A 26,992-nucleotide genomic window follows, 5' to 3' on the forward strand; every position below is an offset into this window, starting at 1 on the left:
ACCTTTCTAGAAGCAAACTTTGGCTCTAAAGTCATAAATCATAGAATCATAGAATCGTGGAGTTGGAACGGGCCTATAAGACCATCTAGACCAACCCTCTGCTCAGTGTAGTAATCCAAATCAAAACAGATCTGACAGATATTTGTCCAATATTCTCTTGAATACATCCAGTGTTGGTGCGCTCACTGCCTTCTGAGGTAACAGTATGACAGTGGTGTCATACTGCTCCAACAGTTAAGAAGTTTTTTCTCATATTCAGCCTAAATCTAGCTTCCTGTAGCTTGAGCCCATTATGATGTATAAACATCAGCCCTCAACATTTCTCCCAATTTCTGGAGTTGTACTTTAAGACCATCAGGAGCCTCAAGACCAACCACTTCTTTATAAAGACCAGATTGGCATCCATCTATTATAATTCTTCAAAAACATGCTGGCTTCAGCTTTGTATGGATAATGTTTGGAAAATAATGGTGTCCAATAGAAAACCACAACCCTGCAGCCTCTGTGTAAAATGAAGTTGGGCGATTTGCATGTCCTTTCCCCTGAAGTCCTGTCTAGACTGGGGAAGATGGCCCAGCCTATTGCTGAAGGTTTTTCTGAGTGGGTCATGCATGGATGGCTTCAAAATTGGCTGCTTTAGTAAAATAAACACTAAGTGAAATGATTCATGAACATGAAAATGAAAAGCAGAAAAACAAAAAAGAAGAACAGCTCTGCAAATAAGGTATCTTCTTGCTACAGAAGCTACACCACTGCACGCCTACTGCTGAACTACCAACCAGAAGGTGATCTCCTGTTCTGTAACTTACAATTGTTTAAGGATGATAATGTCACCAGTGGGGATGCATTTTTGGAAATGAGACATTTCCTGCTATTATCAGGAGGCTCACACAACTCCCTTTCATATTTAGGTAGCCATGGGAGCAGTGAGACAAGATGAGGAAGTCTCTAATTATTGAAAAGCACTTCCAGCAGGATCACTTTACCAGCAGTAGTAATTTTCCCTATTAAATACGTCCTTCCCCAATTTTGCAGGTCCCTCCCCATAAAAGGGATAACATGGGAGATGGGGAAGCCTCTCAACAGAAGTAGAAAATGCTTAATTTTTCAAAAATAATCTCTGCTGATGACATCAGCCTTATGTGGGTGTCAGTTACAGAACATGATTTCAGCTACATTCTGAATCTAGGGAATATGTTCAACTGAAGTTTAGCAGTTTAGCTTGTTCAACATATACTTTTGTAAATGAACAAATACCCTGTTCTCCACTTCTGAGGAAAATGACCCCATAACGGCTGTTCTGCAAACTTTTAAATCAGTTCATTAAATTTATATCTGCCCTTCTACTAACAAGGTACCTAACAATAATGTGATTGCATTATTCTGGGAGCAGTAGATATTGTCTTATAATTCTGTCAGAAATACCTTAGGACTATTACCACCTCACATCCAACTCTGGGCAGTGAAGTACAGCTCCGATATTGAATCCTGAGCTTTACTTGAAAAAAAAAATGTTGTGCTGGGGATTAATTTCCTTGTCCCATATTGGTTTGATATCATACTGCCAAGTGGTAGCCTCATCTCCTCTTCTTTCCCAGCAAATATTTTCAAGGGTTAAATGAGAACAGATAGAAAGGATTTGGTGGGGTAAAAAAGAGTAACTACCATAGCAGGAGCAAATAAACATTTCGTGTAACTAAATTGAACCAACCTTTGTTGGCACAAGCCATCCATTTGAGGTTGTCAGCGAAGGCGGCTTCTCTTCCTATCAAGTAGGTGAAAATGCGAACCTGAAAATGTAGCACTGGGTTATTAATGCTCTGCTACAGATGTGCACTTAAAGAATGCATTTTAACTAAACTTATTATTACATATTAAATTAAATCATAAAGCACAAGGAGGTTGAAAAAAAATGCTCTCTAAGCTTAAACACATTCATCTGGGTATGCCTTACTTATTTCATTGAAATTTTCTTTTGCGTGAGTAAACTTACTGAGAGAGGTAAGCTCCATATAATGTTTAATAAAACAATGTCTCATGCTTAATCTGTATAAAACAACGTGTACTCACACCCACACAAGCTAGCATTTAACCAAAACCATGAGCAAGTGTAAATGAGGAGTTAATGCAAGAGGGGTACAACATGACGTCAGATGATACAGGATCTTATCTATTAGTTCAGACTTAGTACAGTTCTGCTCTAATCCATTTAATGACTGCACAAATTATTGCTACATACGTGAAAATCATAGGACAACCTATCGGCAAAGCTCACCTCTTTCAAATGTGTTAAAAATCTCTCTCTCTCTCTCTCCCCCTCCCCCTCCCCCCCCACAATAAGAATATATTACTTTAAATGAACTCACACACACCAGTATCCTGGCATGAAAAACTACAGAACTGCTCAACCTTGTCTCTGTTCACAAGGTAGACAGCTGAAAGCACATTGGAACCAGTCTCAGATCCAGTTATATGAGAAAATTCAACACATCTGAGATTGCAAAGGTCAATTTCCAGTTCAAGGAAAACTTACACTTCAATTACCCCTATTTATTTCACAACTTGGGAATAACACGTTGAGAATAAAACACCATGAAAATTCAAAGGAGCAGCTGGTTAATGAAAGAAACTCTGCATTTTGCCTTTCAGTTAGTGAGGCCTACAGTTGTTAGTTTCTTTGCATAATGAAAGTGCTACTAATGAATATTGTTTTCCTGACTATATTCTGTCCCTATCTCTGATCAGTTACTAGAAATCAAGAGACAAGAAGCCATTTCAAGCTTGGAAAGCTTTTGCAGTGAAACACATTACAAGAAGGCTTTGCATGGAACAGGAACTATACATGCACACTGCTTGTTGTTTCCTTAAAAAGTGACAAGAGACCAGGATCTTTTAGAGTCAATAATCATCTTCTTAGAACTGCAGGGCTGGAACGAATCCTATGGCTCATCGAGTCCAACCCTGTCAAGGAGGCACAGCGAAGAATCAAACTCCCAACCTCTGGCTCTGTAGCCAGATGGCGAAATCATTGAGCTATCCAGCAGTTCAATCTGCTTATCCCTTAATTGTGATAGAAGTGGTTTAACTTCGGCAGCAATTCCACAAGCAGGGTTCCCTCTAAGGTGCACGGTTGCATGTGTGACCCCACCCCCTCTGTGCAACTGTCTTCCTCCTCCACACACCCACAGTGCTTATTTCCAGCACTTTTACCAGTTGCAACAGGATCCCATGGGGTGGGGATGGGGGTGAAGTTTCACAGGGACATCAGAGTCACGCATAAGAGGGTTGGAGCTTCACCCAGGTGAGCTGAAAATTAGAGTGAGTGTCATCTACAAATAGTCATCTGTGACTTCTTTACTCAAGAATGGGCTAGGAAGCCATAATAGCAATCTCCACTTGCATATGGACAACATGTCCAGAACTAGAGGATCCCACATTACCATGCTGATGGTACATTGCACTTCTCCAGTGTCTAATAAGATCCTGGGTAAAATGTTTGGTGTAATGAATCAAAGATACAGTATTTATTACTAAGATTAACAATATTCAAGTAATTTTGGGACATTAGAAGTGAATGATGAAATAAATTAAGGTCAATGTTCTAAGCTCAAATGTGTTTTTATTTATTTACCTAATGGATACCATGCTTTTCTGAGAAAAATAATACTCAGGATGACTATCAATTATACAGAGTAAAAAAAGCAAAAATATTAATTAACACAGCTTAAACAAAAAAGTAAAAACCACCGAGTTAGATTAGCTGTAATAAGTGGGAAACTCTGATTTGTTTTGAAGGTCTTTTTCTGCCAGAAGAAGGACAACCAAGAGGGTTGCAGCCTAGCCTCTCTCAGCAGGGAGCTTCAAAACACTTCTGAGACAGCTCCTGTTCTTGTTACTAGACAATCATGACCTTTGTTTTGTCCCTGTTTTCTGTCCATCAGGAGAGAAATCACACCCAGTGAGCTTTCTGGGGGGACCCCACTCCAAAATGATATCCCACCATTACCAAACAAGTCTGTTTGGGGGTCACCAGACACCTTATCTCTCTGAAGATTATATTAATCTCAGAGTAGGTCCATGGGAGACATATCCTTGTCTCAAGCCATTTAGAGCAGTGGTCCCCAACCTTTGGCCTCCAGATGTTCTTGGACTTCAACTCCCAGAAATCCTAACCAGCAGAAGTGGTGGTGAAGGCTTCTGGGAGTTGTAGTCTAAAAACATCTGGAGGCCCAATGTTGGGGACCACCGATTTAGAGCATCACAGAATGTTATTATTGTTCTAGCCTGACTTTTTCTAAATGAATCCTATGGCTCATCGAGTCCAACCCTGTCAAGGAGGCACAGCGAGGAATCAAACTCCCAACCTCTGGCTCTGTAGCCAGATGGCGAAATCATTGAGCTATCCAGCAGTTCAATCTGCTTATCCCTTAATTGTGATAGAAGTGGTTTAACTTCGGCAGCAATTCCACAAGCAGGGTTCCCTCTAAGGTGCACGGTTGCATGTGTGACCCCACCCCCTCTGTGCAACTGTCTTCCTCCTCCACACACCCACAGTGCTTATTTCTAGCACTTTTACCAGTTGCAACAGGATCCCATGGGGTGGGGATGGGGGTGAAGTTTCACAGGGACATCAGAGTCACGCATAAGAGGGTTGGAGCTTCACCCAGGTGAGCTGAAAATTAGAGTGAATGTCATCTACAAATATTCATCTGTGACTTCTTTACTCAAGAATGGGCTAGGAAGCCGTAATAGCAATCTCCACTTGCATATGGACAACATGTCCAGAACTAGAGGATCCCACATTACCATGCTGATGGTACATTGCACTTCTCCAGTGTCTAATAAGATCCTGGGTAAAATGTTTGGTGTAATGAATCAAAGATACAGTATTTATTACTAAGATTAACAATATTCAAGTAATTCTGGGACATTAGAAGTGAATGATGAAATAAATTAAGGTTAATGTTCTAAGCTCAAATGTGTTTTTATTTATTTACCTAATGGATACCATGTTTTTCTGAGAAAAATAATACTCAGGATGACTATCAATTATACAGAGTAAAAAAAGCAAAAATATTAATTAACACAGCTTAAACAAAAAAGTAAAAACCACTGAGTTAGATTAGCTGTAATAAGTGGGAAACTCTGATTTGTTTTGAAGGTCTTTTTCTGCCAGAGGAAGGACAACCAAGAGGGTTGCAGCCTAGCCTCTCTCAGCAGGGAGCTTCAAAACACTTCTGAGACAGCTCCTGTTCTTGTTACTAGACAATCATGACCTTTGTTTTGTCCCTGTTTTCTGTCCTTATTTTCCATCAGGAGAGAAATCACACCCAGTGAGCTTTCTGGGGGGACCCCACTCCAAAATGATATCCCACCATTACCATACAAGTCTGTTTGGGGGTCACCAGACACCTTATCTCTCTGAAGATTATATTAATCTCAGAGTAGGTCCATGGGAGACATATCCTTGTCTCAAGCCATTTAGAGCAGTGGTCCCCAACCTTTGGCCTCCAGATGTTCTTGGACTTCAACTCCCAGAAATCCTAACCAGCAGAAGTGGTGGTGAAGGCTTCTGGGAGTTGTAGTCTAAAAACTTCTGGAGGCCCAATGTTGGGGACCACTGATTTAGAGCATCACAGAATGTTATTATTGTTCTAGCCTGACTTTTTCTAAATGAAGAAGTTCTCAGGATGTATTTTAAAGGCAATAAAGAAATAAAAGAGACGTTTAATAAATATCAGTGAACCAAATCAATTTTTAGAATATGCCAGATACGCCTGGAGGCTATTGCGATTGTTTTAAAACAAGCAAAATAAGTTCTTTCCTCACTTCTCGTTAACAGACAGACTGCTTTGTTTTACACCATACAGTTTCAGAACAAGGTTCAAAGCCACTGTTTTATAATGCACTGCAGTCAGCTGCCCAAGCTGTTTCCCAGTATTTGGAAAACTGTGTCCAGGCTAGCTGTGGCCAGGAGTGGATTTATAGACAGTATAAATCTCAACTCAGAACAGAGGTGGTAGTAAACAATAACATTCATTCATTGCACTTCTATTCACCAGTCTCCAATAATCCAATAATACAGTGAGTTATTACCCTCTCCCAAGTTTCCTTGTATCAAAATTGTCCACAAAATCAATCCATCCATTCCTTCCACTGACAGTTTTGCAAAATCCTTTTTAAATTGAGAAGGCTGGCTCTTAGAAACCCTAAAATCAGAGCTATCATTATGCCAATCAATGGCAATGGAAAAGATGGCACCTGTTCTCCTTTCCATGTACAGAAGCTGGTGGTTAAATCTTGTTTCAATATAGGCAAAGGAAAAGGGATTTGTATTAGGTGAGACATGGCAGGTCAAGCCATCTTCAATTCACAGGATCTATTAAAACCTCCTGAATCCAGAGCAAGAGCTGACTTAATAACTTAACTGAAATCGGCCCAGAATTATCCTGGCCTGAAAAGCAGTACTTGAAGGGCCAGGTGAGATGTTCCCAACTGAAAGTATTCCCTTTGGTTCCTTCCACAAAACCTGTGAATGCTGAAGCCTTCTGGGCTTTTCTCTTAAGGGACTTTGTGCAACCTGCAGTAAACAGAACTGTAAGTGCTCACAATGCCAGGCCCTAAAGGTTCCCCTCCACCCCTCCACACGCAAATATATACAATATGGGCAATCAAAAACTACAGGCAGCTGAATTGATCCACATCAACAAATAAAGAGAAGATATATATTTTATTTTTTGGTAAAGGTAACAGCTCTTAACTGCCCATTCAAGTCTACCCACACCCCTGTTGGTAGTTTGCATTGTTTGCATTGCTACCAGGACAGCTTGCAACAAAGTATAGTTTCTGGGGAAAAGTCCATTATTCCAAAAGAAACCCCTGTGATTTATGAAGGTCAGATATTGTACTTTCTGTTGCCACAATTCCAGGAAATGGCTGATATGGCTGCACAATATTGTGCCCATGTTGCCAGCCATTAAAAAGATGGTAGACTTTAGATAGCGAAGAGACAAATGTCAGCTGTCAAAATGATCTACAGGATGCCCTCTTGAGCTCACTACTATTCACAAACACACACCAAGCAGGGGAAAATCCCAGCATCTGACTGTTTTCAACCGTTATCCACTTCTTACCCAAACATAAAGCAATTATCAGGATTATGTTTTTTTAAAAAGTTGCCTAAGTGTCTATATGTGGCGCCCACCCAGGTCATGAATATTCGTATGCTATCTGCATGGACCAATGAGAGTGCTGGAGAGGCGGAGTTACGAGATATAAGAGTCTCTGCAGGAGTAGTAGTAGTTTAGATTTGATATTGGAGTTTGGAGTTTGGAGAGTTGGAAAGACGGTAGTTTGGAAGTTTGGGGTGGATAGAGAGAGAGTTGGCAGTTTAGGGTGAATGAACTGTGATGTTTGGTTAAGGATTAAAGGCATTGATTGTACCTTCATCACCTGTATTAATAAACAACTTCTATTTGGATCTATTTAAAATGACACATTGACTGGACTTCTATTATTGATAATACATAATGTTGATGTAATCAACTGGTGGCAACGCCATGGCATGTAGCTTCTGCCCTTTGCTTGGTGAAACAACCAAAGGACAGGCGGGAATGTGACACTATTGCTTTGAAAATATGGATGACCGCCAAGTGCCATAATGAAACCTCTGCTTGGGAGGAGTGGCAATTAGGGGTGTTCATACATCCAGATGATCAGTCACAATCAAGAGCAAACTCTTGAGCAAGCTCTTGAACTGATTGCCTCAAAAGCTCAGTCCCTACAGCCTGGATTCTTTCCAGATTAAAGAAGTGGATTGGGGCAACCAACCTCTTTCAAGATGAGCAAGATTGGTACTTTCAATTTATGTGATCTGTTTTAAATCTGGGGTTGTTTGGGGTAACCTATTTCTTAATGGAGTGATAGAAGTTTTACTTTTTAAAATTCATAACTCAAAAGCCATTTATCAAAAGCTTTCCCACAGGAAGCTACAGAGGACTTTGAAAATGTAAAAAATGTTAAATTTTGGAATGATATCATTCAGAACACTCCAAAAATCCCATCTCTTCACTCCACCTCAGGCAGCACACACAGCTCTCTTTTCTAAGAAAATGGAATGACCAGAAACATCAGAAGAAACTGTGGAGGGGCTGCCACTGTTGGTACTCAACATCTACTGCCAGAGGCAATGCCACACTTTGCTAAACAACAGGACCAACACTGTACTTTGGCTTTTGATACCTGGATATACTCAAACACAGTTTTAGAGGTGGATAGGCCTCTCACATTTAGCCAGAGAAAGGCATACTTTGCTAGTATAAAGTTCATCTTGTTTCTATTTCTCACCTTCTGCCCACTCACTTTTGATTAGCAGATGGCCAAGTTTAGAAATGTTGCTAAAACACAACGAGGAGATAGTCAAAACATAAAATCAGCAGGGAGCTGGTTTCTGAAGGCCATATATTGAGGCCCAGGAAGGCCACATAAACATATCAATAGATAACGGAACTGGAATATACATTCCTCCAGACAGTAAGGCAAATCTCTGGGGCAGGCCAAGGGGGAGTTGGGATATTTTATTGTTTATTGTTTACTGTCTATTGCTGGATATTTTTATTTTGCTATATGTATATGTTTTTGTATTTTTACCTGTCTGGAAGCCGCCTAGAATGGTTGTATTGACCAGATAGGTGGGGTACAAAATAAATAAATAAATAAAATAAAATATTTTATGTATATCTATCCTACTCACCAATAACTCTATAATTCTTGACATCATTAACCAACTGGAGAGAAGATACTAATTTTAGGAAAAGCTGACCAATAGAATTGTAGAACTTTGTGGCTCTTTGTTTGTTATAAAATATCTGTACACTGTATTATCAAGGTCTTCTCTGCTTTTAAGAGTAGTCCCAGCTGACTTTGTATTGCTTTCAATAAAATTGGACTTTGGTTCAGCTGTTTGTGCCTAGCCTGATCCCTTGCCAGAGAACAAATTAGGATACAGTGTTTTGACCTGTAACACTTTCTTCTACCTTTCCATGGTAAATTAAGTCCAGTGAAGTGAAGTACCCTTTTTGCTCTTGGAAGACTGAATAGAACTGGTGAGTGAAACCATCTTCACTTTGTCATTTATTTATGTGAACTTTCAGACCACCTGATAAACAAGGTTCTCTAAGTGGTGTTCAATATATTTGTAAAATATGAAATACAAACAGTAGAACAAAGACCTTGGATACAGTGTCACATAATAAAACTATGAATAGGGGCATCGAAGAGTAAAATCTCTGCAGTGTGCAACACCAGTAGCAAAAGAGAAAGATGCTTAATATCACTGACATATCATTGGGACAAAAAGAGGGGGGGATCATTCTAATCTGTATTTCTCAAATCTGAGGTAAATTGAAAACATGAGACAACATACGGAACAGTGTAAGATTATCTCCCGCTAAACAGAAAAGGGAAATTTAGCTGCAGTCTCTTACTAGAGTTACATCCATAAAGAATGTGGGGTTTTTTTGGAAACTTTTATGTAACTTGGGTATCAAGTTTATTAGGCTTTCTAAACTGTTACGATTTTTATAGTTTTTTTAAAAAACACACACCAAAGGAACCAAGGAATTGTGTCTGAGGCTGCTAAGCACCGCACAATGTCCTCTACCCCAATGAGTTTGTTCTTGAAATAAGAAACAGATTAATTTAAAAAACTATCTTATTTGGTACCATCTTAAACTTTTGGTAAGATGGGGAAAAAAGTAATATCATGTTGTTGGTTTTAAAAACACACACACACACACACAAGAGTGTGTTGTGAATTACTACAATCATTTCAAGTGGTACAATTTGATACAACACAAACATGTTGGCAACTGTAAAACCAATCCATACACACTTTCTGCCTAGTTAAAGTGAATGGAAGCCAAATAACTCACTGAAACCCAGACATCACCACCATCATCATTTACTTGGAACCAGTAGAGAAATGGTATATTTTGAGATGCAAGCATTCATAACCAGAGAGGGGAGTATTTGTATACAAATATTCCCACGCAGCTGGAATTAATGAGGGTCCACTCCCTGGGGCCGGACTATCCACTCGTGGCAGCCACCTTGCTTATCCTTCCGATCAATCCCAGAGCCCTACTCTCTTCCAGCTCGACTGGCCACTTGGCAGCCATGCAGGGAAACTCATCCTCCCTTCCCTTGCCTGGAGTGGCTAGCCGAGCAGGAAGAGAGCAAATACGAATACCTCCATCTCTATAACAGAAGCCCTCATAACTACACACTGAAAGAAAATATGGAAATCTTTTGGAGTGAAAGAGTTCTAGAAATTTGTATCCCTACCTGGAATGGGCTTTTGTAAACCAAATGGGTTTTTGTTGTCCATTGAAAGCCATATCACCCCAACTGCATCACAACTGGAATCTTCCAGGTTATTGCCTGGAAGATTCAGGACTTTTTCAGCTACTTAGAGGTTTGCAGCTAAGTTCACAGACAACAAGGAAGCCTGAGGGAGGTGGCACATCATGTTATTCTGTCTGCTATCCATAAAGTCCCCATACTTCAAGTGTACAAAGCCTGACACCACTACACCACTGTCTTTAAAGCATTTCCTATACAGTAATACTTAAAATGTAAGCCTGTAAATTATTACATGCTATCACATCACTTCTGATTTACAGCAAACCAAGAAGGTTTGGCCAGTGCCTAGAAGGGTTTCTGAGATACATCAGATGCTCAAGAAGTAGTTTGGCATTGCCCACCCCTAGCGAATTTCCATGATCAAGTGGGGATGTGAACCTGGGTCTTCTGAGTTCTCATCTGACACTGTTTACTATACCACAAAGATCAAGTGATGTAACAGTCTTCCACTTGCTACTGCTTCCTGAAGCAAAGTTAATGGAACCAAATGAGAAAGCTTCACAGTTGGCAAGGGGGTGGAGTCCAAACTGGGCTTAAGTGGTCCACAGCATTATTTTATTTTATTTATTTATTTATTTATTTATTTATTTATTTATTTATTTATTTATTTATTTATTTATTTATTTATTTATTTGATTTTTACCCCGCCCCTCTAGACCATGTCTACTCGGGGCGGCTTACAAAATAAAACAGAACAGTATAAAAATATATAAAATCATAAAATTACAATTACAATTTCAATTTCAAACAATTAATTTAAAGAGAGGATTACCAAGATGGAATAGCAAAGAAAAGAAAAAAGGAGAAAGACTTAATTGACTGGAGGGAAGGCCTGCCTGCATAATCAAGTTTTTAACTGGCTTTTAAAAACACCCAGCGAGGGTGCCAGCCAAATTTCTGTTGGAAGGGTGTTCCACAGCCAAGGAGCCACCGCCGAGAAGGCCCGGTTTCTTGTTTTTTCCTTCCGGGCCTCTCTCAGCGTCAGACCCCTCAGCTGCCCCTACTGGCTATGTCGGGTGATTCGGGTAGATCTGGGTGGGAGAAGACAGTCTGCCAAATATTGAGGTCCCAAACCATTTAGGGCTTTATAAGTGATCATTAGCACTTTGAAGTCAACGCGGAAATGGATGGGCAACCAGTGCAAAGCAGCCAGAGTGGGGGAGATATGCAGGCGTTTTCTCACCCCACTAAGGAGCCTGGCTGCCGCATTCTGAAGTTTCCGCGTCAGCCTCAAAGGCAGCCCCACATAGAGTGTGTTACAATGGTCTAATCTCGAGATTACAAGCGCATGGACTAGAGTAGTGAGGCCCCCCGATCAAGATATGGTCGCAGCTGGGCAATCCGCCATAGATGAAAATAGGCGGAGCGGACCACGGACGCCACCTGGGTTTCCATGGTAAGCGCCGGGTCCAAATGTATTCCCAAGCTGCGGACCTCACTCTTTGCAGCAAGGGTCGTCCCTCCAAAGGAGAGGGAGTCACCTATGCTGCTGATGGAAGGGCCGCCCACCCTCAAGACCTCAGTCTTGTCCGGGTTCAGTGTCAATCCATTTGACTGCATCCATTCCAGTACAGTCTCCAGGCAGCGCTGGAGGGACCGGACGGCATCCACTGAAGTTGGTGTAAAGGAGATGTAGAGCTGTGTGTCATCAGCGTACTGATGACACGATGCCCCACACCCCCTGATGACCCCGCCCAGCGGTCTCATATAGATATTAAACAGCATTGGGGAGATGATCGACCCCTGTGGAATCCCACAATTGAGATTCCATGGGACCGAGACCCTCTCCCCAAGCTGTACGCTCTGGGGGCGATCCTCCAGGAAGGAGCGGAGCCAGGCAAATGCCAGGCCACCGACTCCCAACTCGGAGAGCCTCCCCAGGAGGATACCGTGGTCGACGGTATCAACGGCAGCTGAGATGTCGAGGAGGACCAACAAGGACATGTTGCCCCATTATTAACTTTAAAATGTCATCAGAAACAGACCAGTGATGAGGAACTGGATTAAAGGTTGCTACACCACCAGAGCCTTGCTGTGGTTGTGTTGCTGCAGTTTTTCTTCTGAGCTGTTTTTCTAAGGGTAGGTTGCCTTTTCTGTGAAAGTGAGCAGTCCACCATTAACGAGCATCTACTCAAGCAGTACAGTACCTCCAAGTATCTGATTTTTCCAATCTACCCCAATATATATGGGATGCCCTTCCATCTTTTGCTTTGCTCTTTGAGAGGCTTCGTGAACACCTCTGACCCACACAACCCAGCTAACAATGGCTTAACAAATTAATTAGCCAAAACAAAAAAAAGAGTGAAAACTGTGCCAACTCTGGCCAGTCAGATAAGCATGAAAGATTCCCTTCCCAGCTGCCTTAATCCAGATTCATCCAAGGTCGGGAAAGGAAAAAGACCTCACACTAATTAAGATTTTTTGATGAATTCATCTAACACATAGTCTACGAGACTGTTAAGGAAAGGGTCTCTGCCTTTGTGTTTTTATGCATCATTTTGTTTCCTACAACTGGGAACAAGTACTGAGCATCAAACTTCTCCCATCTCTTCATTCAGTTTTTACTTTTTCAAATCATGGCCCTGCAATAAACTGGGACCACTATGAATGCATATATTTGAAACCTGTAGAGAACCATCAAGGGGAAAATACACAGAAATGTGTACACAAGGCAAAGTGCATAATAGTTTATGCACCAGTTCCTATGTATGGAGAAGGAAAAAGTCTCACAGTCCCATTTGGAAGCTGGATAGGATGAGAAATGCTTGCAAGGATCTGAAAAACAAAAAGGAAATGAAACAAATTTTCATACCTGTGCTCTTACTATGAATTTCTTTTCAGGATAAACCCCCGTCACCACAGTGCTTACACTGGAGGTCTTGTGATCTCTTGCCAGGAGGATAAAGGAAGCACCAGTTTTCCACACTGCTGTAATTCGCCTTCATCTTATCAACTATACTAAAGAAGGAAAGCTCACTCACAGAAGCAGAGCTCAACATGCAGAAGTCTGCACCCTAAGAGATTAGACTTTTTTTTGCAGTGTTTGGATGGCTTCTGAGGATTTATCTTTCCAAAGAAGCCTCTTATTTTGATTTCATTAATTTATTTTAACCGCCTCCCAACCCACCCTCCAAATCTTACTGTAAAAACGCTGCTGGTTTTTACAGTTGGATTGCACTATTTCTCTAGTTGCTTCAGTGATGGGATCATTATTAATGTTATGTTCTCTGTCTCCTTCCATTGTTCATTAGAAACTTAGATCATCTTCTTTGGAATGAAGTGGTGAGATATAAATGTCTATATATCTGCAATAAAATGAATGAATGAACAGGATCAATGTGATTGCCCATATGATGGGAAATTTGGGGTTAAGGGCCTATGGGTGAGCGAAGACGTCTTCTAGCAAGCCTACAACAATGGGAGACTTTCCAGCTGGGTTGGCACCAAAACATTTTTATTTTTTATTTCAGCTGCTCACCTAGCAAAGCACAGCTGTAGTCAGCAAATGCTTCATCTCCAAATAAATTGGAAAGTGTACCATCAGATTTATATCTTAAGTATGCACATAAACTGTTATCAGTGTGTATCTGTGGGAAGAACATGCTGAAATAAACTAATAGACAGTGAATCAATCAGACAGATTTATGGCTAATGCTATCCTGTAGCCTACACATAATAAAAGAACAACCATGTTCTCAATCAAAGAAGAATGGGCTTAGTTACGGGAGAAACAGGGACTGAGTAATGTGACAACTGGCCAAAGTACATTTGATGCACAAAATACACTTACTTTCAGAAGCATATACTGAAATTACTGTCAGTAATATTGTGAGTAGGATAGCTATTTTCTCCTCTTGCTACTAAGCGAGCGAGAGAGAGAATAAGCAAATGATAGATGCCAATATTTCGTACCTAAGAAAATGTGATAGGTTGTCTTACTAATTTCTGATGCATTGCAATATACAACACTGTATGCTTTTACAAAGCATTTAATGTCTATTGTCTGTTATATGACCAGTGAGAAGTGAGACGATGCCCCTCAATTCATGCTGCACTACAATGTGAAATTAACTTTTAAAAATTAAATCTTCTGGCGGTAGTACACTCTCCTTCCATATAATCCTAGAATTACAAGTTTTATCAAGTCATTCCCTTTGAAAGTAGAAACAGCAGAGAAGAACTCATAATCATTGCACACACATGCCATTATGGTCTAAACCATCTTTCATTTTAATTTTTACTCTTGATTTTCCCTAAACAACACAACAAGAAAGACTATACAACCTTAAACTTTGTTTAAAAAACCAGTTGAATTCAAACTTGAAGTAATGACTGATGTTCCTTCTAAGATTGTAGGTCTATGATTGGGAGGGGAACTCACAGGATCCTCACACCTGCTCCTCTTTTCTTGCTTTGGCAGCTTTAGTAGCCAACAGCACATTTGCATTACAAGAAATTCAAATAATTAGCAGTGGCTTTATTTTTCCAGCTTAACCATCCCTATTGCAGGTCAATTTTATCACTGCAACCTGCCTTAACTTAAGTTCAAGCATCTGCACAAACAAGTCTATCTGCACAGTCTTCTATTCAAATTTCATTTTTGAGTTTTCGGTTTGTTATTTTTACAGATCTGAAAGGTTCCAAGATGTTAGGTTATACTTCCAAATTAAGTTATCTGGGAATTTGGGAATATATTCAGAAAAAAGAATAGCACCCCAAGGTGGGGGTGGGAAATTATTTATAGGCCGGTGCACATGTATTCCACTCTAATCTGATTCCTATAAAGAGAGTGCAAAATAGTTTTGCAAAGTAGTGACTGAACCTCCATCAGATATACATATCGCCTGTATGTACATATCAATATCTATATCTGATGGAGGTCCAGCTAAAGTTTTGCTGATTTTCTGAACACCTGTTTCAGAATTAGTTCCTTTTGCCTTCCTCCTCCTCCTCCTCCTCCTCCTTTGTGTGCTGTTCATAATATACAATGCTGACATTTGTTCTTTTGCTTCGGGTGCCAAAACCAAAGGTGGACATAAGCTCAGTACCATGCTCAGATCCCCAGTGTGTCTACTCAGATGTAAGCCCCATTAAGTTTTCTAGAATGTACTCCTAGCAAGTGGGTTTAGGACATCAGCTTTAATTAAATATACTGCTAAGGGATTCTTCCCTCTCCAGCTGACAGTAGAAGGTTCATTATTCCCAGTTGGACACTTTTTTGGAGGCCCAAAGCTTGATGTTCAACAGCTGGCCAAATAATAACCTTAACTGCTTAAGTTTTTAAGAGGGGAAAGAGGGATGTCGGCTTACAGCTGCTCGGGAAATAGAGACCTTTACCTACAGCTGCAAGTCATTTCCACAGACAGTACTGTCTGGACAGATTTTTCTACTTCTTATTCTCCCAAGAAATTATTGTTATCTAAAATATAGACAATATCTATGAAGAAACAAAAAAACCCCACAAAAACCTGACACTCCTTTGGGAGATCCAGAAGCACTCAAAGATACATCATCTGCCTGCAGAACAGCCATGAGAATTAGGAAACTCTCCATAACACTGCAGCTAAATTTGGATATGTTTATCCTTCTCAACAAATCTTTTGCTTTGTATCTAAGTAAACAAGAGCCAGTGTGCTTCACTGAAGAATGAGTATGACTTAAACCTAAGAAGAACAATGTTGTGTACTGTTTCTCTGGCAAGAGACAGAGATATGAAGATAAATAACTGGCAAGCCCTACATCCTGTCACACTTAAGCATTCATCAGGTTTGGCCCCACCATGAGCCAAAATGTTGTGGCTACCTCTGGCAACAGATTTTGCATCTCCTGAAAGGGCTGCAAATTCTTAGTTATTTAATTTATTTATTTATTTATTTTGATAGAGATGCTCATGACAATTTTTTTAGCCTACAGTACCAAAACAACTTGGCCGGCGTTGGGTATTTTGCATCTTGACATCTTGCCCTGTTTCAACTGCAAGTTGCTTTGATCTGGCTCTGTAATCCTTTCAGGCAAGTGTATAAAGGAAATGGAACCAACAAGACAGCTCAAAGCTGACTCCGTGGTCAGTGCATGCAACTGAAAGCCTGATCCCACAGTGTTCTGCTTTAAAAAAATTGACTCAGATTTAGGTATACACACAAGGTACATGCACATGCAGAGTAGCATGGCAAGGGAGCAAGTTTTTCTGCTCTTCCTCTAATGAATCTATCCCATGCATGTGAAAGCCCATGTTAGGAGCAGAAGAACTCGCTCTCACATGTGCATCTTCAATTGCCCACTCATCCAATCATTCCCATGTTAGCCCAATTACTCCCTATCAGCTTGATTGTCTCCTCATCCCCTTGATTACCCAAATGCTCATTTGCCTTCTCGCTCACTTGCCACCACACTCACTCATCAGCCCACTTGTCCCCACCAGTCCACTTGCCCTTGACAACCCAATCAACCCCCACCAGCCTGATCACCCCACCTTGCCAGCCCAATCACCAGCCTTTCCCCCCTCACCTGCCTGCCCAATCAACTCCATCACCCCTCTACCAGCCTATGATTGCCATTGCTTCCACAGGCAGCGGCAGCACAGGTGGTGGACACTGCAAAGGTGAGGATGCACACACTGACACAAACATTTTGGATTCAGCCTAAAGTCCATGTGGCTTTAGCCTGAATCCAAAATGAATGACCCCTCTGCTGGGTTTAATCTGGCAATGGGATCAGATCCTGAGTTCCTAAAGGAAAAGGGCAGCATCCAATTGATAGTCTTTTGCTGGCCAAAGATATCTGTTAGCAGAGTAAAGGGATACAATTTTATGCTAATTTGTCCTCCCTCTTTGAAGCCACTCCTTTCTCTCCAGAGTGTTGTGGTAACTGTGTAGGAAAGTGGTGCAGAGCGGAGGAAGTCTCCCCCATCACTTTGTCCCCATTCATCTGGCAGCTGCCTTCTTTTAAAAAGTCAAATCAGATGTCAAGTTGACAAGGAGAATCAGTGTGGTGTAGTGGATAAAGTTTCAGACTAGGACTCAGGAAACCTGGGTTCAAATCTGCATATGTCCATCAGTCTTTAAGGAGCAAAAAGAGTCGTGTTGTTACTGCAAAGGGCTATCATGCATTTCCCTTGGAACAAAATACCCTGATCATTTTAATGAAAAACTGGGAAAGCCGGAAATGTTTCAAACATTATAGAATGTCCACAACCCATTTTTTAAAAAAAAATTAATTCCCATCCAGCATTTGTTATCCATAAACAAGGATTTTTGCAGTTTCATAGAACACCTTGAAAATGTTAATCATTTCATTTTGCAAAAGCGACTACCATAATTTTAATGATTTAGACTTTTTTTGCTGTATTAACTCAAATAAAGGAAGCAGTACTAACACATCTGAGCTAAGCCCAAATTTACCTGTATAATGGCCTTGTATTATGTTGATTTAGCAGAACAGATCTCAGTCACTTGAATGCTTGCTAAGCTATTACCAACTCCATTATTTACTCCAGACTCTCCATAACTGCAGGATATTGTGAGGAATCTAGGTAGTGACATTCACAATATATTGCACTCTGCACACAGCAGACAGAGATTAGAAGGATGACATAATGGATAAAATGCTGACCCTTCGGCCTGGGATTTTGTCCCGGCTGCAGTCCTATCAGATAATGAGTTTGGCAATTGTTGTGATTTTCTTTGGACACTAATCCCCGTCACTGAATCTCTATAATTCATAATATAATTTAATACACCTGGCAGCCTTACCCAAGTTCATTCTTTTGTTGTGTAATAGCTCAAAGTGAAGTCAAAGGTGATACACATCCTGATAACAAGCATTTACATCTCATAACAACTCAGTTTTTAGGGAATTGTTGTAACACTAAACCGTTTTGTTAAAAAAATGACAACCAAAAAACACGGTACAAAGTAGGTGACAGTTCGAAGGATTATCAATGTTTTTTTTAAAAAATAATCAGTCTGCAAAGGATTTCATGGCTTTTAAAATGTTGTTGAAACATCTGAGATCAAAGATACAGATTGTGAGGCCCAAAACGGTTTGATGCATCTAATTCTATAACATGTGATATTTTACAACTAATTCTATAACATGTGATGTTTTACAACGGTTAGTCATTTCCCACCTATTTGAATTCTGGAAAGAAATTAATTTGAGAAATATTTTAGACCTGAAATAAATTGCTTCCATTGTTCATAAGTCAACGATTCTGTCATGTTGTCAGAATTCATTAAAGAAATATTTAATTGACAAAATAATGATAATGACAACCGAAGCTACACGTTGCATCGTCAGGGAGCCACAAATATTTTTGTAAAGTTATTTAAGAAATATTTTTTTCCAAAAAAAAAAAAAAATCATATAGTTTCCTTTACAGGGAATTTTGTAGACATTTCTTATTGCTTATTCCAGAAGACAGTAACCATATTAAAACTGTATCCATCTTTAAAAAGATTTATGTATTTGAGTGTTTTTCTATATCTTTCTTTCAGAATTGCAAATCTATCCACCTGTGATCCTTCTTCATTTATTCCTCACAACAACTCTGTGAAATAGAAGAGCCGCTGGTCCTGAGACTGTGAGCTTTACGGCTGGGTGAACATTTGAACTCAGTCCTAGTGTGACATGATAAGATAATACCACTACGGCTTGTGCCATAAGAAAGTGAGTTGTTCTCAAAGATATATAAAATCCTTTGGGGCTAGAAGCTGAAAAACAGAGAGGAGTCCTCTTTCTTTTCTTTTCCTTTTTTTAAAAAAAAATGTTTTAATGCTAGTCAGATGCTGCCTGGTCTGCACATACATTTTTATTGCCTTGATCATTCAAATTTTGATGACTGATAAAATGTTTGACCTGAAAAGTACTGTGCTTATAATGATGGAAGATACAAGACTATAATCTAATTAATCTGCAGCAGCAAAAGATGACAGATGGGTATGACGGCCAGTATGATATAGTGGGTAGAGTGCTGAACTTGGACTTGGAACTTGGTGGCTGACCTTTGGAGCAGTTCCCCCTCCCCACTTTGCCTGAGCTACTTTAGTAGGGATCAGAGATGGGGGTATTTGTCTTTGTATACTAATATCCCCGCACAGATGGACTTAACAAGGGATCGGCCCCTGTGGCTGGCCCACCCACTCACGTGTCCAGTGGCAGCGGCAGCCTCGCTCATCCTTCCAAGCGCTCCTGGAGCTCCGCTCTCTTCTTGCTCACCTGGCCACTCCAGGCAGTGAGAGGGAGGACGAGCCTCCCTGCATGGCTGCTGAGTTGCTAGCTGAGCAGGAAGAAAGCGGAGCCCTGGGAGTGATTGGAAGGATGAGCGAGGCTGCCACCACCCACGGACATGTGAGTGGATGGGCCGGCTGCAGGGGCCAGCCCCTCATTAAGTCCAGCTGTGTGGGAATATTGGTATAAGAATACCCCCATCTCTAGTAGGGGACAAGAGTCTTCTGTGCTACTTCACACTTACTGGAAGACAAGTCAGATGCAAATGTAACTAACTAACTAACTAACCAATCAGAAAGATGGCAGGAAATTGAGGACAATTTTGGTTCTGACACTTTTTCTGCATACCAGAATCTTGAACAAACATACAAGCAATGTGTTAGCTCTGGCATGGGAAGCATCTCTTCAGGAAGACAGACTGGTTTGTCTAGAGAGTCACCATCAAAACCTGAAAGTCTCTCTACTATTTATCTCTAGGAAAAGTGGAAAATTACAAGGTCCTGATTCGTCATGGGAAACATTCTAAATGTAATTGGTTAGATGATTTGCACGCAAAAGCCCTCTATGGCACATGGGTTGCCTCTTTTGGGTTATAACTTTAACACTGGATGAGATAATTATTTCAAATCAGTCTTTGCAAAGGATAAGACCTCAGCTGTTACTGTTTATTGCTTTAAAAACCTGCCTGAAAAGGATGGTCTTTGCCTGATGATGGAAAGACAAGACACAGGGGCCCTCTCTCATGTCCTTGCCAAACAAGCTTGGGAAAGTGATGGAACTGAGAGAAAAGCTTTCCCAGAAGATAATAAAAGCCAGATAAGCTGATATGGGGTGATATATTCCTACAAACAGCCTGGACCCAAATAGAATAGTGTCTTATAGGTAACAACCAGCACTTGAATGGAACCCCGAAACAAACTGACAGCCAGTGAAGCTCTTGGAAAATGTGATTTACATGCTTTTTGTAACCAGCGCCAGTCAGCAGTCTGGTGCAGCATTTTGAACCAGCTGAAGTTTCTGAATACTCTTCAAAGGCAGCCAATATAGAACATGTTGAAGTAAACCAGATGACATGTAACTAAAGCATGTTGTTGTTGTTTTGACTTAAATACTACCCCATAGAGCTAAAGCGAAATTCTGGACAAACTCCCCCACTGGTTTCATACAGATGTTGAATAATATGGAAGACAGAACAGAACCCTAGGAAACACCACAGCCCATTGGCCAGGGCCTCACAGTATTCTTCCAACACCACCATCTGAGTTCTGCCATCCAGGAAGAATCTGAACCATGGTAAGAGAGTACCTCCAGGACTAGACGTGGGGACAAATAAAAAATGAATCAGAATATATGTTAAATATCTCTGATTAGTCAGATTAGTCAGATATTTATTGCTTTGTATTCTTAGGGTCCAGAGAACCCAACGAATACAAAGCAATGAATATAACCCTTTTATATTGGTCCCTTTGTTCCGTATCTGCTTATGCTTTGTGGATCAGCTGTTCCTTGGGGGATAAGCAGAGAGGGGTTTTCCCTTTGGGTGGTTTGCTAAAGCCTGGGCTGGGGGGATGGCTTGGTTCCTTTTCCCTCCTCTTCCGCAGGGCTTAGCAAAAGGAGTGGGAAAGAGATCAAAGCAATCCCACAGCCATGGCTGCATGATCGCTTTGATCCCTGCTCAAAAGAAAAAGAAATGATCCAATGAATGATTCGTTGTTTGTCGGGACACCGGGGGGGGGCAATTCGTGCTTTGTGGGTTGTCAAGTTCGACAACCCACAAAGCATGACAAAGCACCATTTTGTTTGTTTTTGTTTTTAAGAGTAACCTCAAAGGTTTGCTACAAATGTCATTCCCTACTATAACATACTGTGGATGATTGTAGTGAAGCAAAGCAACTAGCGGGAACGGGGCTTTAACATGTATTTATACTGACTAGCATACATGAGGTGCCAATAACAAGGCACCCCAAATACAAATATATTGGACAGTGGGAATTCAGCCATCCAATGAGAATGCCAGCAGAAACTCACACATGGGGGGAAAGGATACTTACTCGCTGAAATTTAACAGTGGGTGATACCTTTTATCGGACCAATTGCATGCTATTGTAGAGAAAATTTGATTTCTCCAGGCTTAGCACAACCCGTTCATGGACAGTGCAGGAAAATTGCACACAAGAGTCCAAAATCAGTGGTAAGTGCCTGTTGTGAGAGTTGGTCAGTCCTCCAAGGCTGTGGTCTCAAGCCGCCCAGAGTAGACTTTGGTTTAGATGGGCATGGGTATAAATCCAATGAATGAATGAATGAATGAATGAATGAATGAATGAATGAATGAACAAGCTTCTTCGCAGCATGGCTGGTAATTTTTCATACCATTCTCTTAGGATTTATTTATTTATTTATTTATTTATTTATTTATTTATTTATTTATTTATTTATTTATTTATTTATTTATTTATTTATTTGTATGTATGTATGTATGTATGTATGTATGTATGTATGTATGTATGTATGTATGTATGTATGTATGTATGTATGTATGTATGTATGCCCCACCTATCTGGACTACCAGACCACTCTGTTTGTATATATACCAGCAATTTACATGCTGTTTCACATGATTTCCCCTCCCATTTTATCCTGAATTTAATTCTATTTTACAATATTTTATTTCTACATTGACTTTCTCCTGGAAAGGGACTCAGGGTGGCTCACAAAAATTTAAATGCATGCAATCCTAAAAGGACAGTAAATATACCATTGAAAAATAACTAAACATACCATAATGTAAAAAATGGATCACACAGACACTAAAAAAATACTTAAAAGCTCACTCAGAAAGTAATAACCTATTCCAGTATTTATAATTATTTTAGGAACAACTCTTAAGTCAGGCTATTGACTGGCTGAAGGACAGCAAGAAAATGTTTTCCATCAGCAATAGTACTTGGGTCTCTCTGTTCCAATACTATAACAATTGCACTCTACTAGAGACAGCACATCTGTAATTATGTAGAAGATGAAACGTATCAGTCAATAACAATGCAACAGTTGGGCTTAATTTGAGGAATATACAAATGAGGCCACCTAATTAGTGTCCAGAGCAAATTATGCTACCTGGATTGGAATATGCCATATCCAGCATAGACACATCAGAGAAATGGTGATTTCATAAAGGTATAATTTAAAATCTTCCTAATATGACAATTCATATCTGCCAGTCTAAATCTTAAAATCCTTCTTACTTACCCAGTTTCTGAAATCATGGCACTGTGCATAGAAGAAGAAAAAACATTAATAGGATTTTGACCAAACTAGCCTAGTGTCCTCCCTAGCCCTAGCCATTTCTACTGTTGTCTCTATATGGAAGGCGGGAGGCCTAGAGCGGAGAGTGTCTGCTATCGATAGCAGTTTTTTAAGCACTAGAGCAATGGGATGATGGTTTTAATTGAAATACAGTGATGAAATTGCTCTCTGATGCTTCTGAGATATCTTTAGCATTAAATGTTAAGCTCACGAGCAACACATTACACATTATGTCTAAACCACTTAGAGTAGTATTGTACACTAAGTCAGTGGTACAAAAATGAATGAATGAATGAATCCACAACATTGAAATATCATGAGACGCTACTATGAATACAGGGGGCTTTCCCCTTCAACCCAACAATTAACGTATCAGTTCCATTTACTTTTAAAGTACAAGTTCTTCAAATTAACCTCCCAAAGTAACATTTTGAAATGACATTTTGACATTAAAACAAATGTATCCTTATATTACTGCTTGCTGAATTATGAAAATAATGCAAATAAATGTTGAGAATTTCAATGTTAATTAGATAAGTGGTTAAGTCTTCCAGGCTTCAAAATCCAAAAAAACAAACAAACAAACAAAAAAAAACTAGATTAAGTCTGCTCTACTATCTTGATCTTTCAGCACACAACTGGCAATTGCCTGTCCAGCTATCAGGACACTATACTCAAGACTAAAATCAGTTCATTGCCTTTATCTTTGATTAAAAATTAAATTTAACTCTATCTTCTTCTTTGTAGTTGCACGACATCCACGTGCTCCCAGAATCAAATCAAGATGGACTGAATATTTAATAGACTATTCTAATTAGCTACAAACTGTTACCTGATTTCTATCTGTAACTGAATGAGAAAAGCCTCTGGAGGCTGAATGTTAACCTTCATCCACTCTGGCTATATTACAGGCACTAATTAGACTCTTTAAATTGCAAAGAAATAGAATTTTCATAACTAGCTTATTAAAAGTCTAAGACACCCTTGGGACAGGGCAAATTGCTTCTACCATGATCCGCTTATCCTTGTACGACACCATACAGAAGACTCATGTTGTCTGACTTACACAGCTCATATTTCTCTAAAATTAATGAGCAGTCAAATTATTCCAGCTGCCCCCCTTGGCACAAGGAAAAATTGAAAATCCGTGGCTACCAAGTGACGTGTATTACCCAGCTGCTAAATAAAAAAATGCTTAAGGGGACACAGCTGTTGAGGTGCCTGTTTACATTAAACTAACCAAGTCAATGAATACAGAACAAATGCCTAAAGACAGCAACAACCCTACACTAGGCTATGGTTTGATCGGCCACTAATGGCTATAGTTTCCTTTCCAGTCTGAAGAGACTGAAATTTCAGACGAATGCACTGGAAAAGGTGATCATGATTTGCTACTTGCCTAATTCTTCCTGGAAGCCTTTGGATCATTTTGCACTGATGAAAAACATGATGAAATCATAATGGATATTTCATTTCCTGTGTCAAAAACTGGAAGCTTGTTTTGCCAAAATATCATGTATCTTTCAAGCCTGACTTTTCTGGGAGGGAAAATAAGGCTATAACTATTTCATTCAGAGAGGCTGTCCAGATTTTGGGGATTTAGTGCCATCAATATGTGAATGACACTCAATTCTAACTCTTCTTTCCATTTAAATTACAGGGAAGATGCTTCTGTCCTTAGCCAGAGTCTTGGGTCATTAATGGACTGGATGAGAACAAACAAACTGAAGCCTGATTCAGTCAAAACAGAGATGCTCTTGGTTAGTCAAGAGGCATTTATTTATTTATTTATTTATTTATTTATTTATTTATTTATTTATTTATTTATTTATTTATTTATTTATTTATTTATTTATTTATTTATTTATTTATTTATTTATTTAAACTTGTATGCCGCCCACACTACCCAAAGGTCTCTGGGCGGCTTACAACAATTTAAATACAGTACAATAAAAAGATAAGATAAAACAATTAAAATACAATTAAAAATACAGTACTCTAAAAATGGCCATCAGGACCCACAGTCGATATTATTTTCAATTAAAAATCTTCTGGAACAGAAAGGTTTTGACCTGGTGCCGAAACATCATCAACATTGGCACCAGACGAATATATGGGAACAAGTATTCAACCTGTGTTCAACAAGGGTACATTCCTCCTGAAAACTGGGGTTTGCGGCTTGGGCATGATCCTTGATTCAACTCTGAACCAGGAAGTCTAGGCCTTGGCAGTGACCAAGGGGTATGTTTGCACAATTAAAACTAGTGTGCCAGCTACATCCATTCTTGGAGAAGTCTGATCTGGCCACAATGACACATGCCTTAGTTATATTCCATTTGTATTACTGTAATGTACATATACATAGGCACATGCCCTTTTTTTGCAAACACTTTTTGTGCAGTACAATCGGAATCAAATTTTAAGAATTCTGACCTATATTTAACCTATATTTTCTGTTATGTTGTTAATTTTGGAAATACAGTCTTTCTGGTCTTTTCTTCACAGAATTTTTTGACTGTTCAAATCACTACAAAAATAAGAAATGCCATTTAATGCTTTATACTTGGGTGGGCGTAGAGAACAGATGAATATTATTTTGTAAACCTTCCCCCCCCCCTCTCTTTTTTTTGTATTCTTTACACATACAGCCTAAACAAGGGAAATCCAACTCTATATATATATAAAAAAGAGAAAAAGATGGGGAAAACACCCTGAAATAAAGACACAAGGACTTTAACATTTGATAACAAGGTTATTTTCATATTGGACAGGTGTGATCTGATTCAAACTGATTCATCTGAGAGGCCTGAGGATGAATGCTTAGTATTTCTGGTGAAAATTCTTAAGCAGAATGGCTTTCCCAGTCTAAGTAAGCAGAACTACATGAGCTAGTGATGTAGCTAGCCAGTAGACATAAACAGTCAGAATCCTATTTGTGTCACCTAAGGACTGTTCAATTTGCCACGACTAATTGAAACTCACTAACAAGGTGCCAAAGACATCTTGAATACATGTTGGGTCAGACAGACCCAACCAAGATATATTGTGGTACCACAGAAGTTAGCCACACCTGGCAATGGGAAGTTAAAGAAACCATATGCAAACACAGGATTTCAGTGAATAGCAGTTAAATTTAGATACCACCAGAAACCAATAGGCTTCCAAGGCAATTCACAGTGATGATGATATAGTTATGATATAATAAAAATTGTAAAGAGTAAAAATAACTGGAAAATAATAGCCAGAAACAGTTTACTTATACTTAAAAAAGCAATTAAAGGAAAGAAGCCAAAAACATCAACCTGACAGCCAATGTACAAGTTATCAATAAAGGAGCCAGCCAGATTTCTCTTAGGAGAGAGCACCACTGCTAGGATATGGCAGCCAAGAAGACCTCAAATAGGGTTGATGCTAACTGCATCTCATGTGGCTGTGAGACACACAGTGAATCTTTCAAGGATCATTGTAATCAGCAGCCTGCTCCATTTCATAACCACAATTTGGAATATGACTTGGAGAATCCTTGAAGGCATAGTCAACATTCTTCAAGGAGGGCCACTGAAAGGTTTTGTTCCTCTATCTTGCTCAGAGTACATTGAAGACTGAGTTAACTTGGTTTCAACCGTAGCAGCAAGATGCTTTAACATAAAGGTAACCCATGTCTCTCCTACTCTGGCCGCACTGCATTGGCTGCCCATTTGATTCTGCATTGACTTCAAAGTGTTGATGCTTACGTATAAAGCCCTAAATAGTTTAGGGCTTCGATATCTGACGGAACGCCTACTCCCACCAAGATCTACCCGTATCACTTGATTGAGTCAGGAGGTGAGGCTGAGGGGCCTGATGCCGAGGGAGGTCCGAAAGGAAAAAACAAGAAATCGGGCCTTCTCGGCAGTGGCTCCTCACCTCTGGAACAACCTCCCTCCAGAGATTCATGCGGCCCCATCGCTGGGTATTTTAAAGACCCAACTAAACACTTGGATGTTTAAGCAGGCCTTCCCTCCAGTCAATACTTAATTTTTTCTTTCTCCACTTATCT

At 39.9% G+C, this 26,992-nt stretch overlaps 1 protein-coding gene across 5 annotated transcripts in view; it reads right to left on the minus strand.

The window, feature by feature from the left end:
- Positions 1 to 26,992, minus strand: part of CACNA2D3 (calcium voltage-gated channel auxiliary subunit alpha2delta 3) — a 648,666-nt gene that overhangs the window by 233,698 nt on the left and 387,976 nt on the right. For all 5 annotated transcript variants that reach the window (XM_072989633.2, XM_072989631.2, XM_072989630.2 and 2 more), the window contains exon 12: positions 1,712 to 1,790. In XM_072989633.2, the coding sequence (XP_072845734.2) occupies positions 1,712 to 1,790 (79 nt within the window). The remainder of the gene's footprint in view (positions 1 to 1,711; positions 1,791 to 26,992) is intronic.

The sequence above is a fragment of the Pogona vitticeps genome, chromosome 2 (genome assembly GCF_051106095.1).
Source record: "Pogona vitticeps strain Pit_001003342236 chromosome 2, PviZW2.1, whole genome shotgun sequence".
Classification (NCBI taxonomy): Eukaryota; Metazoa; Chordata; class Lepidosauria; order Squamata; family Agamidae; genus Pogona; species Pogona vitticeps.